Raw genomic sequence first — 16,740 nt, forward strand, 5'->3', positions numbered from 1 at the left:
CTGAATTTTGCTTTCTGAATGACAAATTTAGCTTTCTGAAATTCCCAATTATTATTGACAAATTTGACTTTTTCAGCGACGAAATTGACTTTATGAAATTCCCAAATCTTAAAACGAAATTGGCTTTCTGAATTGTGAATTTCTAGACAAATTTTTACTGTTCTTTTTCATATTTTAATTTTGGGTTATTTTCCTCTAACCAAAAATAATATTGTCGTATGTCATTCAGGCATTCTAAGTGAACTTTAATTTGATACAAAATAAAAAATGGATCAAAAATTGAATAAGTTTAAAGTTTATGTACTTATAACTAGGTTTTAAAGTTCATGTTAAATACTAAAAAGTGAGTAAAATTCATGTATATATACACCAATATTACCCTATAATATGAAATATACTTATGGAAATTGAGATTAAACATCACCTATAATTTCTCAACAAGTACATCTGCACCTGATCGTTTCATTTCGTTATCAGAGATTCACAGTCAAGAAAACGAATAAGCTGCCTCTCAAGGTTCCCAATACAAAACGGAATAAAAACCAGGGAAACGAAATGAAAGGATGTACCCAAACATTATAACACTTATTAATGTGGAGCAACATCATATAACATTAACATTAAATCAATCGACGACGACTTGCTAGATACAAATGCCACTGTTAGGAACACATTGCTTTCTCAAGTACTTCTTGCAACTCCCCACTCTTGTATGCCTCTGTTGCACAATATATGAAACGTGTAAGACTTCCAATAGTGAAATCCTAATCGATAATTTGCTAAAGCCACCAAGACAATACAAGGAGCAATTTGTCTGTGACTAGGCATCAACATACACGCTTCTTTCACTTCCCTTGTTATACTATGTTTTACAGATCCAGTAGCTCCCTCAAAAAATCATCATATACTCCGATTATGAAAGTTTGTTTCTATCATTAGCCACCAATAACTCCTCAAACAGAATGCAAGCAGGGATAAAGAGTATCTTCGAGAATGAATGAATAAGGACTATACATTAATCTAAAAGAAAGAGAATGGTTGTACAGGAAGAATATGACGGAAACTGATAACTGTATCAGATCAGGGGATAAAGAACTTGAGATCTTTTCTTCACATTATTTTCTATTCTGATTAGAGAGCACTCTAGTTCATTTCCCTCTGTTGGCACTTCCTATAAGACACCACTTGTATTCAGTTGGAAAGAAATACTAACTGACGAAATTAATCATTTCTAACTCCAGAGGATATAGGTAAATGTAGACCTTGATGCGTTGAGATCATTAGGCCCTCACAAGAAGGACAGAGAGCAATGAAAATGTGAATCATGTAATTCCAAACAAACTCTTAATGATGCATTTAAATGAAGCGATCTAGGCATACGCATGCGTTGTAAGAAAGAGTAGGAGAAGGATGTGTGTAGTTGGTATTACCTAGAGTGATGTCGCAGCCACCAAAGAACTCCCCATCAATGTATAACTGGGGGAAAGTAGGCCAGCTAGAATACTCCTTGAGTCCCTGACGCAAGATCTCATTTTCAAGAATGTTAATGGTTTCAAAAGGAACGTTCAAGGTCTTGAGTATCTGCACAACTGTATGGGAAAAGCCACACTGGGGAAAATCCTTAGTTCCTTTCATGAACAGAACAACCTTGTCTGAACTCACAACTTTATCCAAGGTACTCTTCAATTCAGGACTCAGAGCTGCTCCAACAACATCAATATCAACATAAATAGATACCAATAAATCCAAAACACACACACATTACAATATTTCCACCAGGTGATAAGTATTCTACTCAGCTTTATCATAACTAAACACAAAACTTCAAAGTTGATTAAACAAAAAAGGTGAGGTACAAAGTCAGAAGAATATGCCGGGAATTCAATTAACACCCAAAATCAACCAAAATTTTGATTTGATTAGTGAATTAGCGAAGCATCTCAAAGCAGCAGCGAATTCAACAAATTAGTTAATTTTTGGAGCTATCCAAGCAAGGGGCGACAAGATGAGATAAAGAAACAGAGAGAAAATTGAAACCTGAAAAACATCGGAAGGGGGAGGATGAGGAATTGGAGGTCAAGTTTGTCGCTCTCGACGAGAGTTTCAAAGGAAAGGAAATAGCAGCCGCGGAGCACAGGTGTGTTGAATTAATGCAGATAGGACGGCGGTGGCGGCAGCCCCAAGTGAAGGCAGGAGCCTCCACCGCGGCGGCGGAGGAAGGGCGAGCAGCTAATTGCAAATGGAAGCTCATCTCGGAGATGATCGTTACTTACTTGCCTCTTGCCGTTGCCGAGAGATATAATAATCACCCAAAAATTCAACTATTTCTCTCTTATCGTTTTCTTCTAAATTACAATTAACAAGGGTTAACTACCCAAACTAACACACTTTTTTTCCTTAATTTGTATTTTTATAAATGTAATTATATAATTTCTTATAATTACACCATTTTACCAATAAAATTTCACCATTTCATTAGTAAAACGACATAAATAATATACACATAACAAACTTGAACGTCCTTAAAAAAAAAACAAACTTGAACGAAAATTTTAGAAATATTATAATTATAAAATTAAGAAAGATAGTATGTTAGAATATTTTAAAAATAATGTGAACATTTCATATTTGAATAAATGTTATTTTTAAAATCTTTCCAAATATCATATATTAAAATTTCAGTATCCAGAAAGTACGGTTCCGATATTTTTGTTAATTTTGTAATTATTTGAACCATTAATGATAATAACTATCAATAATCCACTATATTTTTATTAATTTATCAATAATTCAAAATTGAAAGTGTAATTTTAGCCTTTCAATTCTACTCATTTTGTATTGAAGAAAAGATAAAATATCTTTCCATTTTTATATAGTATTTGTCAAGTAGGATTTAGATATTTCATAATTTTGGAGCAAATATTGAAAAAACCATAAGAGGAAGAAAACATGAATTGGATGGAGGCAGTTAATTAAACTAGGGTTTTGGGTGAACCTCAAAAGTCTACATCAGTCAAAACCAGCTGCTTCATTTCCGGCCACCCAATCTTTTGAGGTAATCAATTTTCCTCCATTTTGTTTTCATTTCATGCTTCCTGATTTCTTACGGTGCTTAAATTACTCCGTCATTTTCTTTAATCGGACGGAAATGGATCGACTTAGGGTTGCGATGGAACAAATCCCATCGAAAAATGTCGCCTTACGTTACGTATACCAATTCCGTTTCTTGAGACTGATATAGATCTTGTTTCTCTAATTCAAGAGATTGACGGATATGAAACTAAGATGGAAACATGATGAGAAGCATTTGATTCTTAGTTTTGTGTTTGCCTTTACTAGCCAAAATGCAAAACTTCTCAAAGCATCTAATTTCAGCCTGCCCAGATCAAATTGTAGTTGCAGCTATTTTGAGTTAAAATTTGTTTGCTGTTATACATACATATATATCAGATATTTGAGTTTAAAGTTGTGCCATGTGTAGATTCGTCATCTGGAAAGTTTATTCAAGTGTTTCCATTCAATTTTAGAAATTAGAAAGAAGAATTCATGTATGACTGGTACTATGATAATTCATGGCTATACTTGTGCATGGTATCTGCAGGCTGTGAATTACTTTTTCTTGCTTGGTTATAGTGGAAATGGCGGATGGTGAGTCTGACAGGAATATTGAGATATGGAAAATCAAGAAACTGATCAAGGCATTGGAATCAGCTAGAGGCAATGGAACCAGCATGATATCACTTATTATGCCTCCACGGGATCAAATCTCACGGGTTGCTAAGATGCTTGGTGATGAATATGGAACTGCTTCAAATATTAAGAGCAGGGTAAATCGTCAATCCGTGCTCGGTGCCATTACTTCAGCCCAGCAGAGGCTCAAACTGTATAATAAGGTTCCTCCAAATGGCTTGGTTCTCTACACTGGAACCATTGTTACTGACGACGGCAAGGAGAAAAAGGTCACAATTGATTTTGAACCCTTTAAACCTATCAATGCGTCTCTGTACCTGTGTGATAACAAGTTCCATACTGAAGCTCTGAATGAACTGTTGGAATCTGATGACAAATTTGGTTTCATAGTCATGGATGGGAATGGCACCCTTTTTGGCACGCTGAGTGGAAATACTCGAGAAGTCCTCCATAAATTCACCGTTGATCTTCCCAAAAAACACGGGAGGGGAGGACAGTCAGCTCTTCGTTTTGCACGTTTGAGGATGGAAAAACGACACAACTATGTGAGAAAGACAGCAGAACTTGCCACACAGTTCTACATTAACCCAAACACCAGTCAGCCTAATGTGTCTGGCCTTATACTTGCCGGGTCTGCCGACTTCAAGACCGAATTGAGCCAATCAGATATGTTTGATCCACGTCTGCAGGCAAAAATACTTAATGTGGTTGATGTATCTTATGGTGGGGAAAATGGTTTTAATCAAGCTATTGAGCTGTCTGCAGAAATCCTATCAAATGTTAAGTTCATTCAGGAGAAACGCCTAATTGGTAAGTATTTCGAGGAAATCAGTCAGGATACAGGGAAATACGTTTTTGGGACAGATGATACATTGAAGATTCTGGAGATGGGAGCTATTGAAACCTTGATCGTGTGGGAGAATTTGGATATAACAAGATACATCTTGAAAAACACCGTGACAGGTGAGATTGTGATTAAACATCTGAAAAAGGAGCAAGAGGCCGATCAGAGTAATTTCAGGGACGCGACCACCTCTGCTGAGTTGGAGGTCCAGGAAAAGATGCCATTGCTGGAGTGGTTTGCCAACGAGTACAAGAAGTTTGGTTGTACGCTTGAATTTGTCACAAACAAGTCACAAGAGGGTTCTCAGTTCTGCCGAGGATTTGGTGGAATTGGGGGAATTCTTCGTTATCAGCTTGATGTAAGATCATTGGATGAGTTGTCAGACGATGGAGGGGAAGCATACGACGATTCTGATTAGAGTTTTGATCTCATTGAGCACGTCTTATTATATATAGGCGCGTTCCTGACTTTTGCCAAGGATGGGAAATACGGTTTTGAAGGCGAATTACTGTGGCTTTGCTTGTGTTGTACTATTCCTTCTGTTGTTGTGCCATTTGGACAGATTACTTTCCTTTGTTATTAGTATTTGTTTACAATTCAAACTTGCAAATTGTGGCTCTCCTTTTCACAAATTACCATTATGTGTGAGGTAACTAATAATTATTGCCTTTATCTTTTCTCCTCGAGAATAACCCTTTATGTTTCTAATGTTTGCTTTCCTCTCCCCGTATTCTCTCGACTTTCCACTTTTACTTTGTTGAAGAAGAAATGGAGAGGGAGAGGGAGAGGCACTTCTTCCAATGCTTTTTATGTTTTTCCTTAGTGGTTACTCCATTAGTAGCACTCAAAATTTGTCATATATAATAAGTCCCCACTCTCCAACGGCTATCCACAAATGTATTGGTATAAAGTTGAAGTAGAGAGATGCTGAAGAAGATGATGGCGATGGTGGCATCCAAAGTTATGGCGATCAAGGATAGGATGAGAGCCATAGAGACTCAGCTCATGATACAATCGCTTCTCTTGCGGGACAAGAGGATGGTCCGCCACCTCTTCCGACGGAGGAATCACGTTAAGCAGTTGGACATAGTCCAGGAGGATGATGACAATTCAGAGTTTGTTGTAAACAGCTCCTCCGTTGCTACGTCTCCAGCCAGTGTGGTGCAGGTGGCAGAGGAGATTGAGGACACCATGACCATGGACATGGAAGACGACGATGATATGTATTCAGATCCGGAGCATTATTCCCCTCTCCCGGAGGAAGAGGAAGAGGAGGAGGGGGAGGTTTCTTCGGAACTCAAATTGGAGGATGATATAGATAAGGTAGCTGACCTCTTTATCCAAAGATTTCATCACCAGATTTGGTTGCAGAAGCAACACTCTGACGAAGGGATCCACGCTTGAGGAGGCTATGGTTACTCTCTCTCTCTCTAGTATTATTATTCTCAAGTCTCCACTTCCAAATTTTTGTGCTAGAGATGACAAATATGCCATCATGGGATACAGAAAAGTATCCTCGATGTATTTAAAGTTATGACAAAATTATAGGGTGATTTTGGATTGTGCAAGATCAGATTGTTTTGTTTTTCAAAATAATAAGGTATCAATTGAGGATTTATACAAAATAATTATAAAGAACAGAATATGGTACATAGAGATATCAATCTGGGATGAATATTATGTGTTTGTGTGTTAGTCCTACTTTATACTCTGAGGAAGTAGAGTTGATGACTGCAATAAATGATCATCATCGTCATCATCCTCATTAATCCTACTCCAACCTGGATGTCTAAAAGAGAAGAATTTGTTCCTATCCAGTACATGGCCTCTGAAGCCAGTTATTTTAGATGAAACCATGGGCATCACAAGAACTGATGACGCGTTAATCGATTCATCTCCCAAACCAAATGGTAGTGAGCAAGCACCCTGCACCAAAACGTTAATTTAATTTCCATGTAATTACTATCTAAATTCAGCATCCGTTTCAAACATGACAAATTCAAGAACCTTGGTCTTGGTAAGCAAGCTGGCTAGTTTCATTCGCATCATCCGCACAAGTGATCTCAAATCTTTGATAGGAGAGTCCTCAAAGGGCGCAACAAATCTGTAATTATTTGCACATAGTGAGTACATGTTAAGTAGTTGATTCTACATAAGGGGCACACCCCATGTCAAGTTCTTGGGCAGATAAATGAAAGTGCATTGCAGAATACCTGTCTGCGTCATTTGGATGAGCTGCACTTACAGAGACCAGAGGTGTATCTTTGATATCCCCGCCTGAAGAAATCCACCAATGCTTATTAATATTCAACGACATGTGGGGGGGGGGGGGGACTCAAGGAAACCATTGGTCATCAACATTACCTTTTACTTCATCAGGTGCCAGCAAAGAAATGCCTATGAACACAGAAACCATCCCTAGTATGAACATCGTTGTCCGCAATGAATCAAATACCTGCTTAAAATAGATCACATATTAACCATGACATTCTCCACTAGTGAAAATCAAGTAGAAGTTGAAAACTTTGGCATACGTGATATGAGAAAGGCATTTAAAATTGGATGCAGAAGAGACCATCCAACTATCCAAACAAATTCTAGACATAAATTCATTACAAGTCTATGGTCAAGGTAACAGAATCTGATATTCGAGGGCTAAGATCAATTGATGAAACATAAAGCTCAAGCAATTTAATTGACATTCGAGCTCTTTAAATTATTTACAAAAACCCTGTTGTAAGATAAGGAAAACATGACAAGCCTGTTACTGAACTTATCTATCAACAGCCCTAGCAAGTCAGCCGGTTTGTTGGGGGGGGGGGGGGGGGGGGGGGTAGATATAGGAAATAATATAAGTGAGCCAACTTAGAATGTCGTAATTGTAATATGTGAGTTGAGGCAGAGATGCACCTGATATTCTTGAAAGTATACAAATCCTGTACAAATGGAAAAAAATGTCCAAACAATCTGAAACATGGGGACAATGAGTATTGCATCGAACAGAGACAACCCTTCATTTAGTCTTGCCATCTGTAGAAATGATTAGAGAGGACAAACAATTAAATAATATATCATACTATGCATTTTGACCATATTAAAACTTAGAAGGTTTAGATATCTACCCAAAATCCAGCTGTACTAAAAAACAATAGTAGCATGGAGTATGTGAACCAACTATGCAACTGATACCCATTTGACATGGACAACCTTAGAAGATTTGATCTACAGAAGCAAGAATTGGGAATTTAGTATACTTTAAACAGGTCATATAGGGAGGAATCATATCATAACACAACTTACAGAGACTTAGCAAACAGTACCGAACATGATCCAATAGCACCTGAAACAAGAGCATAAGAAAGTGGAAGAAGCATTTGCCAGTAGGGTTTGATTTCATTCCCTGGCATAGCAAACATCAGTTCTCCTCTCCTGCATTTTCCACAGTTGACCGATTACAAGGATTGAAAGCAGAGGGGTGGTCATGACTCATCTAATCATAAAAATAGATCAGAAAGGAGCTTTTGTTTTAATTTCATTCAGCAGAATTCAGTGTAGTCTCACCTGTACATTGAGTGACTCAAGAGAACAACTATAACCAGAATCAGACAATATATCAGGAAAGTGGTATTGCCATACTTCTCTGCCAACTGCTCAGGCGTATAAACTGCTCGAAGAGAAAAGAAAAACAAAAGTTTTAAGTTCACCAAAATATCATGCAGCACGATTCATAACTGAAAGAATACCAAATATGGCGCTTTATTCGTAAGCACACAGTAAATGTGATGCTTCAAGGCGAAACATTGTATGCTGATGGATACTTTTACAAATTTAAGCTGGAAATAAGTGGTGTGGTGCAATTTAGGCTGTTATACGTATTTAAGATTGACCAGTATGCTAATTGCTAACGATATACTGTTTGTTCTGAATCTAACTGGTTTGACATGTAATGTATAGAAAAAGTTAAACCATCAATTCCATATCCATCTAAAAAAAAAAGCAATATCATATCCATGTTATCAGTATGCCTCTCTTGAATATCAGTATTGTAGTTATACATCTGAATATCATATTTTGCAAAATTATACTAGCTGAAAACCCAATTCAGAAGGGAAAACACAAAGTTGCTTTTGTTTTCCATTACATGTGTAGAAAGGACCAAGAAAATGTGCAGCTCTTGATGTGTGTGTGTAAGTTTGCATGTATCATAAATATGGTCCTTGATGTGCATACTGTATACTAGTGAAGAATGAAGATCAGTGAAGTCTGGTGATTGTTTGAGAAGTTTACAAAGAGATGCTATTGTAAAACATAAATAAATACTTATTTTTACAAGATTATTTTTTCAAATTTTGATCAATACACTGTACATTATGCTGCATATTCCCTCAAATGTACTTTTGACCAATCAAATAAAAGTGATCGACCAAAAAGTTGGAAGCCTACTATTCAAGTTTCTGTCATCAAGTTAAGTATCAGAAACTAGTCCTTTGGAAACTTGTAAGGAAAGACAAATCAGAATTACAGTTAGACGTTAATATTCCCAGATGAGGTACCTGGTGATTGGTGGTTTCCAAAAGCCACAAGGAAGATGTTTCCGAGTACAATGAAGGCTGTGGCTACGAGCACTCTGCAAAAAACAAGTAATATGTTTGGCATTGAAAGAGTGATAAAAAAAACTGCTATTTAGTTAAAGTGCATTTAAGCTTAAGAATTTAGAAATGAACATACTTGACAGCCACAGTTTTATTTAGCACAAAAAAGGCAAATGCGATGTTCGAGACAAATTGGACAGATCCTAGAGCTGCAAGAAGGGACTGCAGAAAAGATAAAGAAAAAAAAATGACATTAACATAAAAATCAATAGTCCAATATGCTTCTACTGGCCAATCAAGATTACTGAATGCTATAAGATATATGAATATCTATATAAATGGTTGATTCGAAAAGGCAGCTTGATTTATGATACTCACCTGAGCGGCATAGCCAAAGGAAATGAAATTAAGAGAATTTCCGAGAATAAAAAAGATAATCCCTGCATATTAACAGCATAATAAGTCATTTAAACTGAAAGATCACCGATTGTTACTCAAAACAATAGATCTTAAATTCATAGTACCAATTCTCCACGTCTGGAAGTATATAATAGGCTTTGTGAAAGCTTTTCCACTTGTCCCATCATTGCCAACTATAGAATGTTTCTCTCTCTGCAAATTAAGAATTAAAAGATCCTATTACAAAAATGATTCTAATGAAATCACTAAAGACAATAGCAAGGTCGTCTTTTCTGTTCCATATATGTTTTGCAATGTAAATGGGCCAATAGAGAACCCAAACACAAGATGACAGCATGGGAAAAAGATGTATAAAAGTTCTAGAACATTTTCTATCTCATCTTGTTTTATCATCAACCAACTATGGTCCTATGGATAGCCGCAGCTAGTCTGTCCAGCTCCATGGTACTGGTAGACTCAAAAGAATTGCTTTTACCTGTTGCACTACATAATGCTTGCTGCATCAGCCCTTTGAAAACGAGATTTCATTCTTTTAACAGCAAGTTTGTAAGCCGTTTTATTTCACTCATAGAACTATCTGGTTTAATTCATCAACTCAATGATGAATAAAAAAATCGATAGTCAAATCATTTGACTTTACTTGTTAGAAAGAAAAGAAATGGGGGAATTTTTATGTCTCACCGAATCACACGTAGAGATATTGATAATACACATAGAGTTAATGGTATTTCATAACTAATTGATTGAGCAGCAGCCCTTAATCCACCTAAAAAGGAATATTTATTATTTGATCCATATCCTGACATAAGCAATCCAACGGGAGCAAGACTTGAAATGGCGATCCATAAAAAAACACCAATACTAAGATCCACTTGGAGCTATTGTCATAGGAAAACTAAGTGAAACTGATACCTGCTAGATTGAACACCCTATTTACCGCATCAATGTAATATGAAACACTAACCACAAACAAATCTTCTAAACACCTAACCAATATTCACTAATACAAAATAAGCAGAAATGAGAGTTTTCTTGTAGGTAAAAGAATTGATTGGGTGAACATGTGGAAGATGACTGCATACATTCTTCATGAAGAAGTACAGAGGATAAGAGAACATATACTAAGACCGCAACTATTAGGACTATTGATTGCTATAATTGCAACTGTTATCATATGCCATTTGTGCATGCATGTGAAGGTTTTCTGGCATGCAATACAAAAATGCACCGCTACAATACAAATGAAGGCAATAACTCATACTTGTTTCCCTTAATATTACAAAGACTTAAAAGAGTAAAAGATTTGTTCGCCCGCAGAAGGAAAAAGTCTTGATGGAAGAAGGAAGGATCTATTTTGACTACTTTTCCTCGGCAGGGAAATGAAAAATAATTCAAGCAGCAATATGAGCAAGCAGTTTAGGGATAAAACTGGAAATCCCAGCGCACCTCATCATGACCCAATTTAAGGAGGTTAGTTCCAAAGTTGATTGCAATGCTGCCGAAAAGGTTGATGAACGCTCCAACAACCCACTCCCCCATCGATAAGTGCAGTGTTGAAGACAGTTCAAATAAAGTAGGAAACGGGGACGCTATTCAGCCACATTCATCACAATGTCGCAACACCAAGTTCAAATGTTGAAGGCACAAAAATGTTCCTTTGCAGCTTCTAGTGTTCCTCAAAGCTGCACTGCCGAGAGTTGTGTGGGAGAACAGAAACTAAAGCCCGGGTGGTTGGTGCTTGGATGTACCTTCACGAGCATTCAAACAAGAACAATTCAGATTCTAATCTCAGGAAAAAAATAATCAATGCCGCATTACGTTGATCTGGCGAGGATTTGATAGCTGAGATTGGGGAAAGAGAAATTGAATGTGCAGCAGCCGCAGCAGTTGAAATTTAAAGCAAGATAAATTTCTTCAGATCCGACCTAATGCGGATTGAGAAGCTACAAACATAGATTTCAAAAAGGAAAGCGCTGTAATCGGGGAATTGGGGGTAGGACAAGGAACATTGCAAAACTATAAAATTCAATGAGCAAGTAAAAGTACCTAATCAAAAGAGAAGGAGCGACAACAATGATGAATCAACAAAACTGGAAAGTCGTAGGAAAACCGAACCGCAGGGGTGGGGCGGAGATTGTTCAAATTCTTATAATGCTTGTTTGCCAAAGAGAGAGAGGGAGAGAGGAAGGGGGGAGGAGAGAGAAAGGGGAAGACAAAATGAAAATTCTTCGACGGCAACTCAAGCTGGCCGTCGTGTTTGAGGAAGAAGCGTCTTCTGTTTTTCCAAATATTTTGATTTAATTAAAAAGAGAAAAATTAGGGGTCAATTTTGCGTGCCAAAGCATATACGTGACACTTTATCGATCTGTATTGCCCAACTGTCGGTACAAGGGACTTTCCAACTATAAACTGTTTCTCATCATCGTCATCTAATATAGAATCAACTCCTCCTAAATCAATATCTCAATTCCAACATATTATTTCAACATCTCAAAGAAATTATCGACTTGAAAAATTAAATTGTTTTAACGTTTCATATTTGTTTACTACTTGAACGATATGAAGAAGTTTAATAAAAAATTGTCAAAGAGTTTAAATACATCATTGTTTAGTTTCCAAATATTTTGATTAGTGGATACCCATCTTTCGGACACTAAACAAGATAAAACAACCCCGAGTTCCAACTTCCATGGGATAAAAATTCATTGTCAAGCAATTAGAAAATCTTTTGTGGGTGAATATTAAAAATACACATACTTAATACTTAATAGTGCATCAGTCAAAATATTCACTTTTATAATACTATCATATTAAAATCATTCAATTTTAAGAGCATGTTCACTGTGGCTCTGGCCATCGCCTCGAGCCCTGACGCTAGAGCCGCGGCGGCACTAGGGTCGGGTGTTTGATGTAAACGCTAAAATAAGAATCTAGGTAGAGGGAAAATATATGAAAAAACATTAATTTTTAAAAAAATATATATAAAATTTGATTTTTTTTTGTAGTTATTATAATTTTATCATCTGTCCAATTATTAGTGGCTCAACTTTTTGACACGATAATTAAGAAGAATATGTAAATTTGTTAAAAAAAAGGTAGGACTCACACATTTTTAAGAGTTAAATTTTTTTATTTATAGAAACAGATAAAATAGAAATTTAAAAAAATAAAATAAAAAATAGACCCCAATTAGAGCTCATGGTTGTTGAGTGAAGACTCTAAAGATGCTATAAGTGAATGGGAAAAAAGATACTCTCTTTGTCCATGAAAAGAAAAATATGAGGAAGTGACACGAGTTTTAAGAAAAAGTTGTTGAGTGTATTGAGAGTGGATACAAAGTTATTGAATGTATTAAGAGCGGTGAAAAGATATTGTAATTAGTATTAAAAGTGATGAAAATGTGAAAAGTAAGGATAAAAGAAGTATAAGTGGTGGACTATAGTCCAAAAATAAATAGATTTTTTTTTGTGGACGTCCCAAAAAATAAAAGTAGGAAGGTCTTTCATGGACGAGAGTATTGAATTTGAGGCGACTACTTGATTTGTCGGCTGACAAAAAATATTTCAAGCATTGAATGTCAAATTGTCACTGGTTTATATGAGCTTATAAGCTCCAACAACTTATAAGATATTTAAAGAGCTTATAAGATGTAGTTTTTTAGAACTTATAAATTGTCAAAGTGTTTGATTAATTAAGCTTATAATTTAGAAAGAGAAAAAATATTTTCTTGAGAGAGAAAAATGAAAAAATTAACTTGAAATGACATGATGAAAATAACAAATTGTAACTAAATAATATTTGTAAAATAATTGTTGCATATAAAATTATGAAAAAATAAGTTGGAGCTTAGTTTTAAAGCTTATAAGCTGTTTAGAAGCTTATTTTGTCAAATACTTTGCAAGGAATTTATAAGCTTCTAAACAACTTATAAGGTGTTTTGAAATGTTTGTAAGATCAGTCAAATACCACAAGTAAAATTTATTAAATTCGAAGACTTTTTTCCCCTTCACTTAAAATTAAATGATTTTAACATATTTTTATAAATGTAAGTATTTTTACCTATACAATATCAAATGTGGGTAACTTTACCCATTAACACTTACTCCCTCCGTCCACCAATTCACGTTCTACTTTTCTTTTAAGGTCCGTCCACCAATTCATGTCCTACACATTTTTAGTAACTATTTATACATTTTTTAATTGGTGAGTCCCAATAAACAATACATTTTTTCTCCACTCAACTAATAAACAATACATTTAAAAAAAAACTCGTGTTTCCTCCCCTAGGTCATGAATTAGTGGACGGATAGAGTATTTTAATCTAAAAAGTATTAATACGTACGTGTGTATTCGAATTTGCATCAATCTCATCCTCATCAGCTATAACTTTAACGATTTGAACCAAACAAAAAACCACATTTTAGATGAGTAAACAAGACAATCGAATACGGAAACAAAAAGGGAATGATTTGAAACTATTTTGTACAAGGGATGCATGTAGCAAACAACATAGTTCTCAGCTCTTCTGCTAAGACAAAATTATGAATATACAGAGGAATTCAATCTTTTGTCTAGCACTCAAACTTTTAGTTATTCGTCTAATATAACACCACCTTAAAAGGTAACTGGAAAAAAGGAAGCAAATTTACATGACACAGACAGCTAATAATGACTAGAAAAATCGAGTAATTTACACAATGCAATGCAATGCAATGTACATACATACAGCATATGGTCGAGCAACGAAAAGGTCCGTGCTACAGTAATAGGATGAGTAGTATGACCAGGATGAAGATCACTATAATTCCCAGCATCCACCAACACTATTAAAGAGGCAAAAATGAGAAACATAATAAAAATGTGCACACTTGCCAGATATGAGGGCTTCAAATGTATTCATCGCCACCAAATAAAGATAAGTTCCACTCACCCAAGAGGTTTTGGAATTTCCACTTCTCGATCCCTTAGAGAGCTGCACCTTAGCTTGGGTCGTTGAGACAGCAGAATTATCGATACTATGTTCAATGTCGTCTGTTCAAACCAAAACAGATACGCTCCTTAAAACATAATGGTTTTACAATGGCAAAAGTATGTCAGGTTAGAAGCTCTACCAACAGTCACGCCCTGCTCATTAACTAAAACTGCAAGGTCCTTAAACATCTCATTTACTTCTCTAATTTGACCCTGAATCTCGTCAATTCCTTGTTCTCTTTCTTCAATCACAGCTTCATTGAATGCAACGTCGTTGTCCAATAACCGAATTTCCTGTCTGGAACTCAAACAGACATATGCAACACCAAGACAAATTTAATCCCCTTGCTACAAAGTAGACAAGGTTCTACAATCTTAGCCCAATTAAATTAAAAGGATTTCCAATTCAGAAAGTGAAAACTGCTCCCAAATACCTTTTTTCTATATGAACTAGGAAATATTGTATCTATTTATAATTTGGTACAAGAAAAAATTGAAGTGGTAATTCATTTGAAGAAACCAACAAAAAATAGTCACATAAATGTGCACAAAAAAGAACATCTTACACAATACTATATAAAAGAAGAATGTAGTTTTAGGAATTTTATATCTAGTTGAAGCTGTATTAGCCAGGATATCATCTTCATTCTAGACACTCAACACTAAAGTAGCATGAGTACCTCTCCTGTTCCATAAGAAATGAGTCATCATTTTCCCTTTCGAAGCTGGATTCTGTATGTTGGTCAGCAGGGGTAGAACTTGCAGCAAACAGAGGATTTAGAATGTCAATGATAACAGTATATGAGCACCAATGGATGTGAACATAAAGCTGTGCTTCTTACATAGTTATAGAGGAGGGAGGAGGAAGTGCAGGAGAAAATTTAGACTCGCGTTCAAACGCGAGCTGCTGCACTTTCTGAAACTCTTGCAAAGTAGTTTGTAAGTCTTTAGCGAGCTTGGCATCTTGAACTTTCGTATTTGGCTGAATAAAAAACCAGTCCACAAATTCAGTCGTTCAACTACTCGATCAGATGCCTAATTTTAAGCAAGCAAAAGAAATAGCAACTTCCATAAATGAAATTTGCTACTTGTTAGGAAAGACGAGCATTTGCTGGTGTGAGTAGTATGATTTTGTGCATGTCGTTTCAGATAGTAATATTATGCAGTGTTTCATTCTATAACTCCAAAGTAGAACGTAATTAAATCGGTCTAAAATGTAGGAGAAAGATGAAGCTAGCACTTTAGAAAAATGAGACAGGGTTGGGATGTAATCGAGTCCAGCGGAACAATACCAGAGTAACTGAAAAATTAAGTCAACCGAGAATTATGATCGAAGCTCGAGCTCGAATTGGCAAAAAACTCACAGTTACTCGAATAACTCTACGGACAAACTCGATCTACAGTTGGGCTCTAAGCTTGATTAAATCGTAGAGCGAGAGAGAGAGAACTAGAGAAGAGCAGCATACATGGTCGTGGGTGCGATCGGATTCAGTGAGGGACTTGAGCTTAGCAGAGGCGTCCCTTACCAAGTCCAGTATACGTTGCCTTGTACTTCGCCTGAGAAGAAGAAGAAGAAGAAGAAGAAGAAGAAGAAGAAGAAGAAGGAAATTAATTAGGTAAAATTAATGATGATGAGGAGAGAGAGAGAAAGAAATGAACAATTTGAGACGGTGATCGGGAGTGTCCTTGGAGGTTCCGATGGCATCAACGAGTCGACGGAAAGCGGCGACGGCGGTGTTGGTCTGGAACAAGGCGGCGGCGACGACCTGCGACTCCGACTGATTTTTGGCGGCAGATGTAGGCTTGTTGCCGACATCTTGGAAGCTCATTTTCTTTTTGAATCACGTTACTTACCAACCAATGCCTATGAATGTGATCATCAAATGCCACTATTGTAGTATTAATTAATACCCTCTCTCTTTTTACCTTTTCGATTATCTCACAATACTCCAATTATTCTTACTTCAGATTTGAATGTTTTTTAACTCTATTTAGTTGATGAATATGAATTGCAGTTTGCCCGTTTGATTTGCACTTGTCACTCCCAACTACTAGAAGCAGCCAATATATTTGTGTATGTGTAGCATCTGAAACATGACTACGATAATTGCATTATTTAGCATTATATGAAAATAATGTAAATGCAGGGGCTGCTGTGGTCCTTAAAATTGTTGGGCCACCTCACATGTCGGCACCAAAAACTATTCAGATATTTCCATAACT

At 36.2% G+C, this 16,740-nt stretch overlaps 5 protein-coding genes across 10 annotated transcripts; 2 read left to right on the forward strand and 3 right to left on the reverse strand.

Moving 5' to 3' along the window:
• Positions 1-430: 430 nt before the first annotated feature.
• Positions 431-2,381, reverse strand: LOC131016014 (monothiol glutaredoxin-S7, chloroplastic). 2 transcript variants are annotated; one of them, XM_057944568.1, is made up of 3 exons: positions 2,038-2,381; positions 1,431-1,700; positions 431-718 (listed from the first exon to the last, which is right to left on the reverse strand). In XM_057944568.1, exons 1-3 carry the CDS (start codon positions 2,249-2,251, stop codon positions 663-665), a joined length of 540 nt encoding a protein of 179 aa, XP_057800551.1. In that variant the 5' UTR covers positions 2,252-2,381; the 3' UTR covers positions 431-662. The 2 variants fall into 2 exon arrangements, with proteins under 2 accessions (XP_057800551.1, XP_057800550.1); XM_057944567.1 differs by having other exon boundaries at positions 431-1,700; positions 2,038-2,349.
• A 422-nt stretch (positions 2,382-2,803) lies between these two features.
• On the forward strand, positions 2,804-5,144 carry LOC131015990 (eukaryotic peptide chain release factor subunit 1-3). Of its 2 annotated transcripts, none has more exons than XM_057944527.1 (2): positions 2,804-3,055; positions 3,602-5,144. In XM_057944527.1, exon 2 carries the CDS (start codon positions 3,639-3,641, stop codon positions 4,950-4,952), a length of 1,314 nt encoding a protein of 437 aa, XP_057800510.1. In that variant the 5' UTR covers positions 2,804-3,055; positions 3,602-3,638; the 3' UTR covers positions 4,953-5,144. The 2 variants fall into 2 exon arrangements, with proteins under 2 accessions (XP_057800510.1, XP_057800511.1); XM_057944528.1 differs by having other exon boundaries at positions 2,843-3,055; positions 3,634-5,144.
• A 10-nt stretch (positions 5,145-5,154) lies between these two features.
• Positions 5,155-6,102, forward strand: LOC131016019 (uncharacterized). Its single transcript, XM_057944572.1, has one exon. It carries the CDS (start codon positions 5,459-5,461, stop codon positions 5,936-5,938), a length of 480 nt encoding a protein of 159 aa, XP_057800555.1. The 5' UTR covers positions 5,155-5,458; the 3' UTR covers positions 5,939-6,102.
• A 28-nt stretch (positions 6,103-6,130) lies between these two features.
• Positions 6,131-11,941, reverse strand: LOC131015987 (probable magnesium transporter NIPA8). The gene is made up of 14 exons (XM_057944522.1): positions 11,593-11,941; positions 10,993-11,294; positions 9,651-9,738; positions 9,505-9,566; positions 9,263-9,348; positions 9,088-9,161; positions 8,096-8,198; positions 7,835-7,963; positions 7,657-7,756; positions 7,445-7,564; positions 6,899-6,989; positions 6,748-6,811; positions 6,542-6,638; positions 6,131-6,460 (listed from the first exon to the last, which is right to left on the reverse strand). Exons 2-14 carry the CDS (start codon positions 11,083-11,085, stop codon positions 6,233-6,235), a joined length of 1,335 nt encoding a protein of 444 aa, XP_057800505.1. The 5' UTR covers positions 11,086-11,294; positions 11,593-11,941; the 3' UTR covers positions 6,131-6,232.
• A 2,051-nt stretch (positions 11,942-13,992) lies between these two features.
• On the reverse strand, positions 13,993-16,608 carry LOC131016004 (syntaxin-22-like). 4 transcript variants are annotated; one of them, XM_057944553.1, is made up of 7 exons: positions 16,177-16,608; positions 15,984-16,074; positions 15,360-15,499; positions 15,198-15,275; positions 14,658-14,815; positions 14,477-14,577; positions 13,993-14,369 (listed from the first exon to the last, which is right to left on the reverse strand). In XM_057944553.1, exons 1-7 carry the CDS (start codon positions 16,344-16,346, stop codon positions 14,304-14,306), a joined length of 804 nt encoding a protein of 267 aa, XP_057800536.1. In that variant the 5' UTR covers positions 16,347-16,608; the 3' UTR covers positions 13,993-14,303. The 4 variants fall into 4 exon arrangements, with proteins under 4 accessions (XP_057800536.1, XP_057800534.1, XP_057800533.1 ...); XM_057944551.1 differs by having other exon boundaries at positions 14,658-14,821; XM_057944550.1 differs by having other exon boundaries at positions 13,993-14,577.
• Positions 16,609-16,740: the final 132 nt, after the last annotated feature.

The sequence above is a fragment of the Salvia miltiorrhiza genome, chromosome 3 (assembly GCF_028751815.1).
Source record: "Salvia miltiorrhiza cultivar Shanhuang (shh) chromosome 3, IMPLAD_Smil_shh, whole genome shotgun sequence".
NCBI classification, from domain to species: domain Eukaryota; kingdom Viridiplantae; phylum Streptophyta; class Magnoliopsida; order Lamiales; family Lamiaceae; genus Salvia; species Salvia miltiorrhiza.